A 9991-nucleotide genomic window follows, 5' to 3' on the forward strand; every position below is an offset into this window, starting at 1 on the left:
TCAAACAAACCCGAACAATATTCGCTACAGTATTAGACATATAACACGGCAACAAAGTAACGCAATTAAACCACACAATTTAGATACACTTAGTTTCGCCATATCTAGAAGTAACAACTTTATAGGCGAGACAGCCCCATAAAATATGTACCTGCCAATTCGTTAGTCTCACCATTCTCTCCGTATTCCTTCGCTTTCACTTCCAGAATCTCACACTGTTTTACAACCTAAAACAAGATCCTATTAAACTAAAGATATTCAGAAATTACGCATGAAAGAAGAACGGGCGATAAAATCTGGAGTCTCGTCAATTCAAATGTCATAATCATTTTTTGAAATTTTGAATGGGATTAATTTAAATACTCCAAAAAAAAACCCACTTTGGAATTAAAATTTTAACGTTCGGAAACCCATTTTACATGCAGTACAATGTGCTTGTAATTTTAGCCAAGTTCACGATGACGTTTACACGGAACTGAACTAATCCACATCAGCTACACAAAATTTATAATAGATTCTTGGAAAATAATAAACGTCAAAAAAGGAACCAAAATAAACATTAGGATTAGCTAAAAAGGCGGTGGATAGGGAACAATGTCTCACTAACCCTTCGGCATACTCTGTGGCTAGGTTTCATGTAGTGATATTCCATAATCCAATCTCAAACGTCCTAAGAGCGATGCAGAAAGGTGGCACGTAATACGTTCACAAAGTGAAACTGATGTTGATAGTTACTCTAGTCCATTTGCCTCCTCTCATTTGATTCTTTCCTCTATTTTTTTTGGAAAGTACCCCACTGATTATTAGGTTCTGGGTCAATATCCGAGCAGTAAATTCCGAAACATTTAGTGGGCCGTAAAAAAGACGCTTTATAACTCCAAACTGAATTAAGTCTTTCCGGATGGGGTCTCTGACTTTCACAGACCTCTGACAGTACATTACGTTGATTTAACATCGAAATAAGAGCATATCAAAATAACAATCACGATAAGACTGACATTTTAAAGATAGCAGCTAAATGATATGAAACCGTTAACTTCCGTCTCCTATTGAAAGAACTTCATTTATAGCCAAAACTGCACAACTACGACTAATGCAAGCTCAGTCTACTTCATGAAAAAAAAAGATCTGCTAGCATAGCAATCAATTGTCAGTAGTGAATCTTTTGAGAACTCCTAAAGCAAATTAATCAACCTTATTCAACTCTGAAAGAAGCGTTGACTGTTGCAACCGGAACTCTTCTTCCTGTGATGACAATTTATGCTGCAGAAGGCGAACTTCATTTTCTAGCTTTTCATTTGAGTTGTCCTTGTCTTTCTTGCGACCAACAAGCTGAACTTTTCTAATTAAGTAAAATTCATTTGCATTCCGGCTAATTAACTGAAATTCATTTTAGCATAGATATCATGCTTATTAGTTCCCAGTTTCGTAGTTTTGATATATTGTATTAAGATATTAATGCTATTCCGTAGTATGCCACATACAATACGGTCCATTCTTTCGACCAAATTCCGAAAACGTGAAATATCATTGGACCAAAATACAGTTAATCAGACATCACTAAGATTGTCACGACCTCTACGGATGTTTGTGAATGGACTCATCTACAAAATTTCCCAATCTTTCAAACGCAGTTTCTGCAAATATTTACATATGAATCCTTTGACAAAAATTTCTAAGCTTTCAATAAACTCGAAAAGAATTGCTATTAACATTTCTGGATGAAAATCCAATCAGTTAAGAGAATCAAATTTTATACCTTAGACGCAAACAGCAATGCATCCGTGCCTTTAGAAGATAAACTAGTTATGTAATTATGTTGACGTCTGTTCTCTTCCAACAATTCATAGTTACGCTTCCGTAGTTCCAGAAGCTGTTCCTGAAGACGATAGAATTCCTCTTCGGATATCGAAGCGCTCACATTGTTAATCGTTCCATTCCTCAGTTCATTATCAGGAGGAGTATCATTAGTTACTGACATTGCTTTGATACATACACAAATACTATTAAATCTAAAATTACTTGATAATTGCAACCAACTGTGAACAGTTTCATGCTTGCAATAGCAATCTCCAACGCGAAAAATCCGCCCCATAACTTATTCCGGTGGAAAAACACCGCCCCGATGAGCCGATTTCAAGCCGTCAGAATGATCTTCACATGAATGCAACTGCAATGAAAACAAGTGTTTCACAACTAACTGTACATTTACTGATTCGTTCATTTTGCTTCTTTTAGAGAGGATTTCGTTAATTTAAGTCGATAAAAGAGGATAGGGAGTGTCAAATTTTACCAAACAGTTCATATCGTGAATCTGTTCCTTGAACAGATGACTTTTTCTTAATCGGATGGCATTTTTGCTTTGTGCCAAACGAAGTAATGTTACCAAAACAATCATTGATTGATGAAATTCCATAGTATTATTCTGACGGTCATTAATGATGATCTATGAATCACGTACTAAATGATTGCCAATGATATAGTGATAAATAAGGAAAATACTTTTACACGGACTTACTTCTATTATCTCATCATTTTAGCTAAATGCAAATTTCAATTTCATTTATTTATAGTACATTTATTTGCCAGGAAAGAAGGACATGATTCCCGTATTCTATATCTACTCTTACTTTTACTGTAATCCTTTCATTCAACTTATCATTTATGAATTTATCATTGATAATATGATGTTTACCAATTTTGATGAATGGATAACATTTGTTATTGCTGTTAAATGATCACTAATTTATTAGAAATGAAGTGACAAAAGAGAATATTGGAATGATAAGTGTGGTAAAAAGGTTAATAAGTACAATTTCATTTAAACTATTGTTAATAAATTTCCTTTCTGATGCCAAATAAGCACATAATTCAGAAAAAAAAATATATTAAAATAAAGAAGGGAAAAAATCAATAGTAAAACCAGTATGAGGTAATATAATAAATGATATGTACGGGAATAGTAGTAACCAGATATATTTGATAACATTATTGTAGTATCATTTAATTATTATTGATAATAGGTTCACGTGGAGGTCGACGTGTTGTTGAAGTGAGTGGAGTAATTTTGCCTGGTATGCTTGATCGATATTCCGCAATGAAACCTTTCTGTTCTTCAGATTCATCCGTAATCAGAAGTAGTAGCAAACTTCTTCCGGTTGATGTAAACGATGGTGGTAGCTTGAAAAGTTTTTATTTTTCATTGAAATATTTGATGAAATTCTAATAGCATGAATTGGAATCAATATTTAACGCATGACGGGACATATATTTTTGAACGTTTGAAGCAAACCAAAAAAAAAAAAGATATATACCGTAACCGATTGCATTATTAAGGAAAAGATAGAGTAACTATTGAAAAAATCTTTCAACGTTTACAAAAGATGGATTGATTTGATGTAAAAGTTGATTAAGATTATGAGGATCAATTTTGTAGTGCAAGCAAGCAATCATCAAATTCCGGTATTTCTTGTACTTTATGATAAGAATATGAAATGAATTACCTTATCACCACAATATCGAGCTACACGATGTTCTTCCAAAATTTCACCTCCATCATAAATCTCTACATAATCGAACTCGCAATTCACCTCACGTTCTAAATCAAATTGCGCAAAGCGAATGTTTACACCTCGATTTTGTTGTGCCATAATTCGCCATTCACATCTGAAATTAAAATTTACTGCAAGAATTTCGTTTCATTGTTCATTTACATGGTTACATCTCTTATCATCTTATTATGTGATAAGATTAAAATATTACGGATGTCATTTTGGAAGTTCCTTTTTTTTTTTTTTTTTCCTTTAACATTTATTGAAGGAGTTAACATTGAATAAGCTGTGATTCTTACTAATGCATGAGTAATAAATATCATAAATTTATAAGTATTCTCTGTTAATTTACCTCATCTTTTTCTCATATTTGCCATCACTATAACGAGCATGCGAGTAAATATAACCAATAGTTTGTTCAGCTTTCAAATTACCACCACAAACTAAAATTAAACAATGTAATAAACCAAGGATCATAATATTATGATCAAAATCAACAAATCAATTCTTGTCCAGATTAAAATGTTCCTAAGAAGATATGCATTAAAATAATACAGGTCCATTCAAAATATGTGCAACTAAAATTCATATAAGCTTTTTTTTTTAACAATTATTACCTGTTAACGACCAATTTCTTCTTCGCCTATTATCACATAATATAAATGTCTTATAACGCATTAAATTTTCTTTTTTTTTTCCAGAATTTTAAATATATGAATAAAATTCTTTGAAATTAATCGTATCCAACAATATGAATAAAAATATGTTTCATTCGATATACCTGAAGAAAAGAAAGCCTTAAATCCACGCCGATCAACGCTAGCATCCGTAAGCATTGTCATGAATAATTGATTAGCGGATGATTGTAAATTTGGTGGTATATCACTACCACAAAAGATTCCTAATGATGTCGCATCACTATTGCCACCATCAAATATTTCGATATGGTCGTATTTGCATGTATTATGTTCTTCAAACATGAATTCTTCAAATGACTGTAAAATGTTTTTCTTTTTTTTTTAATTTTGCAACAATATAATTAATATTAAAGAAGAAAAAAACTCTGTATACTACCTTTGTGTCATCTGTTCCTATTTCAGTTATTCAGGCATTTCAGGTATTTGTAACATTCATTCCTATTCCGGTTATTTAGATAGATTTATCAAAATCATTTATCACAAAACTGACGATTCAAACTTATCATTTCTTTTTTCGTTTTTTGCTTAAAATTGAAATTTAAAAATAATACTAACAATTGAAAGACGATGTCCTGGTGTTGTTACAAAATGCCAATTGCAATTTTTCCCTTTTGGATAATCAAATGGATAATTTGGTGAAGTAATTTCACCTTCTGGATCATACACCTGTAAATTACATCCACCCTCTTTACAGTTATGTCCATCATCTGCTAAAACATAACCACTTTCACATTCGCATTGATATGAACCTGGAAAATTTTCAATTTTAAAATTTTCTTATAAATTTATAATTCCAATCGTTACTCATTTCAACACAATTTATTACCTACTGTATTAAAAATTTACAAAAAGCATTTAATATTGAATAAAAATTTAATAAATGAAGACGAGAAAAAAACCAATTGTGTTCGTGCAACGTTGTTGACAACCAGCATTGTTATTGCGACATTCATCTAAATCGGTGATAAAATATGCCATGAAGCCATTTTTTTCGATCTATAATAGCAATTAATATATTATTTAAATTAAATGTAAAAGGAAAATATTTTCCTTTACAATAATTTCATTCTTCTCCTTTACCATTTTCCTTATCAGTTCAAATTTAGGAATTGTTAAAACTTTCATTCAGTTGTACAAAATATTTAAGGTGATAAACAAAACAAAAGAAAAAAAAACCTAGATTATTTTGTTTACTGCAGATTATCAATGCTCTATTAAGCTTCAAATTATATATATATATATACACTGATAAATGCTGATAATAATAAATAGTAATGAAGTAAGCAAATTAAAAAAAAAAATGAAAATAAAAGTAAAAAAAAAGGAAAAAACTGAACCGTATTATCGGAAACGAATGAAACTTTAATTCGATTTGTTGTTGATGTATAAACTAATGAATTATAATGTCCACAATATCGTTCTTCCATTCCTTCATCATTTTGAATGAGAACATAATCATATGAACATGCTGATTTCATTCCTTCCACATCAAAATTTGTAAAATTAACAATAATTTGATATTCATTATCAGCTTCAATTTTGCCAAACACATGTTTTAAGTGGTGTATAATTCAGTGGATAATTTGGACTATGAAATGTTCCATTGGATCCTTTAATAATACCACCACATGTACCTAAAATAATTTTAAAAAAAAAATGAAATAAATATAATTCATTTAAAATATAACGTTTAATTTATTTAGCATAAATTATAATGAAATAATTCATTATAATAAAATTAAAAAATATCAATAACATTTAAAAAAAAAAAAAAGAAATTCTATAATTATTTAATTAATTTTTTTTTTTTTTCTACTTTGACATGTTTTGCCATCTGTACGTAATGAATATCCAATATTACATTGACATTCATAACCACCAATTTTATTCACACAATAATGCTCACATCCATGATTATCTGATTTACATTCATCTATTTCTGAAATTTAATTATATCGATTTTTTGCTTTTTTTTTTCAATATTATAATTCATTTTTATTTTCATTTCATAGTAATTATGTTTTCATATTCGTTTTTTTTTCTTTTTGTGTATGCAAAAATGAAATATTAATCAATTAAATTATTTCGTTCAAAAAAAAAAAAGGAAAAAAAAAGACCTTTAGCATAACTAATATGAAAACCTTCTTTTTGTACCGTACTATCCGAAATAAAGAGTAACAAAACGGTATTGAAATGTGACACAAGTGATTTGGTCATTATCTATAATAAAATGATTAAAAGTATACATTTGGATTATAACTTTAACAAATATAATATGAATAATTAAGAATACTTTATGATATTTTTTGAACTCTTAAAATTTTATTTCAAAATTGAAATTTCAAGATTGCTATAAGTCTCAAAGAAGACCATAACATTGGTTAACATGGATCGAATGACTCAAATTACTGACAGTTTAATTAAAGCGAAAAGTTTTTCGCTAATCCAGAAAGTTCCGATAATTCAACAGGTTTTGGTAATTCAAATTTAAATACACTGCCAAGTTTATTAATTCATCATCGAGTGAAATGTATTCGGATTTATTGAATGATCGGTTTTAGCTTTAATGATTTGATTTATAAGGATGAAATTAATTTGGAAAATATATGCTATCCAATAATCAAAATAAATTTTACCTGACCGCATAATTTCGAAAGTAATGCAGCTGATTCCACTACAGTACCATCGTATATTTCCAATCGATCGTATATACAATCCCGATGTGTTTCAAGCTAAATTTAAACTTTCATCATATCAATCCTTGATTTTACCAAAAAAAAAAGTGATATAAAATCATTTCTAGGGGTAAAGAAAAAATTTTTTACACTTTCTAAAATTGATAACTAAATTTAAATAGAAATTATAAATTTGTAAGTACTGGTTATTGATAGAAGGCAGAAAAAAAAATTACTGGCAATTCAAATATAACTGTTATCAAGGAATTTTGGGAAATTTCAATCATTTATGTAAATTGAAATTTTGCATCATTTATCACATTCAAACTAATAAATTTAACTTCAAAGATTTTCAGTAATTCTATCCTTATTTATTATTTATTTTGTTTATTTATTTATTTTTTGCTATTAATAGCTATTCCGAAAAACTTACACTAAAAAAATGAAATGTTAAAGCAATTTGATAGCCTTCTTGAACCGTAATAAGCCATTTGCATTCTTCATCAGGTTTATAGCTTTCTGGATATCGTGGACTTTGTATGGTACCAATATCACCAACAATATGTCCACCGCAAATAGCTAAAAAATTATGTTATAATTTGTTGCTTGTTCTAAAATTAATTAATCAGTAATTGTTAATAGAAAATAGAATTTTAGTTTTTTTTTTTCAAAAAAGAAAACCAATGTAATGAGCAAAAATGGAAAATAGTGGATAGGATGTTTGTGTTTGAATGAAAAGACGATTGCCAGTTGAAACGATTGTTCGTGATATGACACCACCACATAGTTTATCTGAAATAATTTTAATTTTTTTTTAAATTTTTTTTTATTTAAATTTTTTTGGAAAATTTAAAAGTGATAATAATGGAAATTTGATAGATTAGAGTAAATGATATCATGATATAAAAAAAAAGAAAAAAAAGGAAGATTTTAATTGAATGTTCCTGCATTTGGTTGACATTTATTCTAAATAAAACTTTCGAATACCTATGGTATTCTAAGAATTTCCGAAAACAGAGAAATTTGATCTTCTGGAAAAATAGAACAAAAAAAAACCTTCCAGAATCTTCCATTCCATTACAAATAGTTATTTGAATAATGCATTTAAGAGAGAGAGAGAGAGAAAAAGAAAGAAAGAAATAATGACACTGGTATATGAAATTAATTAATTTAAAAAAAAAAAATTTTGAAAGTAAAAGAACCTGAAATTGGTGAACCAATGTAATGACCATCTCGAATAATTAAATAATTATCTCTTTCTGAGGCACAATCACGTTTTGGTGATGGTAAATCAAGCGTGGAAACGTTGAGGACAATAAATTCACCAAATGCCGCAATGATACGCCAATGGCATATGGTACTACTACCATCCAGACGTAATTCACCGAATTCTTTCACCAATGTTTCACCACAAGCTGACCAAAAGATAATTAATATTGAATAAATGACCAAAAGATAATTGATATTGAATAAATGACCAAAGGGTAATTAATATTGAATAAATGACCAAAGGATAATTAATATTGAATAAATGACCAAAAGATAATTAATATTGAATGAATGGTCAAAAGATAATTAATATTGAATGAATGGTCAAAAGATAATTAAAACTGAATGAATATAGTAATTGTAGCACAGAGTAGTAATAATACTAATAGTATCAGTGAAAATTTTATCATCAGAATTGTCCAAGTTAGAAAAACGATTGAACCCTGGCCATAATAAATCGAACAGGGGTCGCCATTAAAGAGCCCAGAAACATCGAAAAAAAAAACTAATGGTAATCGTTTTCTTTTTTTTTTTCTAGCAATAATAAAACTGCTTAATTTTCTGGCATATTTTCTGCGATATTTTCAATCTACTCAATTACTTATGACATATGCATTTTAATGGGATATTTTTAGGCTACCGTTAGCCAAGGATTAAAATTAATATTTTTGAATTGATTTAAAGTAATAAATAATTTTTTCATAAAAAATTTTTGAAATAAATTATTATAGGTATAGAATAAGATCTTATTAGTTTGTAACTACTGATAACATAGTAATTATAATTGAATGATATGTACATATATATATATATATATATATATCAGAAATTAAATTGTTAAATTCTGAATAGGAATTTGTGAAGAGACCTGCGCATTTATAAAGTTTTTTGTTTGCGAAATGTCACCCAACGATAATTGCATACGTTGGCCAATCTCTGGTCGTTCACCAAATTTTCCTTTTGGTAAAATTGTATCCAAATACATTGCCCGAGAAAATGTATCACGAGCATAATGCATTATCGATGCATAATCATATGGCTCACCGAGAGAATCGATCTCATCAGGTTTCAATTTTTCAAAATTATAATCTTGCGCTAAAATTTATAAAAATTTAATTCCTCTTCAAAATATCATTTATATTTAAAAAAAAAAAACAAGAAAAAAAAGAAAATCAAATTCAATTGAAATTATCTATCCTTTCAATAAATGATTAACAAATTATGTGATCATTTTAATATGTAAAATATGCAATTTGATTATTATATTTTTAATTAGTTGAAAAAAGAAAAAAGATAATTAAGTGACATTAATCAAAAAATCTAAGATGGTCAAATTTTAAATTTTAAATTATTACAAAATTTCACAAATCATTTGTTAATATAACAAATGCATTACATTTCTATGAAATGTTGCTTGTATTGGTATGGAAGATTAATTCTCATCCTAATCCCTTTTTTTTTCGTTACTAAAATTTAAAAAACAATTATTTTAATTTATAAAATAATATTATTAACCTTGTTGAATGCTTTTGTAAAATATATCAACATGTTGATCACGATCAAGACGTGTATGCTCATGCCAAAAACCAATCACATGTCCTAATTCATGTACAACAATACCAAATTTATCACAATTCTTTCCAATGCTTATCGCTTGTGGTCCATTACTTTTTCTGCCAACATATGAACAACAGCTGCAAATATTCATTTTTTTTTGAAATGTTCAATAAATAGCAAATGTTGAATGAATAATGCAAAAATTGGCAAATTTCTTATCAATATTTTATCATTAAGTAAT

The 9991-nt window shown here is 28.4% G+C and overlaps 3 protein-coding genes across 3 annotated transcripts; all 3 read right to left on the reverse strand.

The window, feature by feature from the left end:
• Positions 1 to 1194: 1194 nt before the first annotated feature.
• On the reverse strand, positions 1195 to 1981 carry LOAG_09656 (hypothetical protein; the record flags this gene model as incomplete). The annotated part of the gene is made up of 2 exons (XM_003145183.1): positions 1195 to 1332; positions 1760 to 1981. Coding segments are annotated over 2 exons (360 nt in total), but the record flags the coding sequence as incomplete, so codon positions are not given.
• A 1022-nt stretch (positions 1982 to 3003) lies between these two features.
• On the reverse strand, positions 3004 to 5727 carry LOAG_09657 (hypothetical protein; the record flags this gene model as incomplete). The annotated part of the gene is made up of 7 exons (XM_003145184.1): positions 3004 to 3180; positions 3504 to 3666; positions 3904 to 3994; positions 4333 to 4546; positions 4805 to 4998; positions 5149 to 5245; positions 5587 to 5727. 7 exons carry the CDS (start codon positions 5725 to 5727, stop codon positions 3004 to 3006), a joined length of 1077 nt encoding a protein of 358 aa, XP_003145232.1.
• Positions 5728 to 5782: 55 nt separating this feature from the next.
• LOAG_09658 (bone morphogenetic protein 1b) lies at positions 5783 to 9901 on the reverse strand (the record flags this gene model as incomplete). Its single annotated transcript, XM_003145185.1, has 9 exons — positions 5783 to 5883; positions 6066 to 6188; positions 6367 to 6469; positions 6886 to 6981; positions 7358 to 7503; positions 7606 to 7716; positions 8127 to 8339; positions 9118 to 9288; positions 9709 to 9901. The coding sequence occupies 9 exons, from the start codon at positions 9899 to 9901 to the stop codon at positions 5783 to 5785; spliced, it is 1257 nt and encodes a 418-aa protein (XP_003145233.1).
• Positions 9902 to 9991: the final 90 nt, after the last annotated feature.

The sequence above is a fragment of the Loa loa genome, assembly GCF_000183805.2.
Source record: "Loa loa unplaced genomic scaffold supercont3.342, whole genome shotgun sequence".
In the NCBI taxonomy this organism is placed as follows: Eukaryota; Metazoa; Nematoda; class Chromadorea; order Rhabditida; family Onchocercidae; genus Loa; species Loa loa.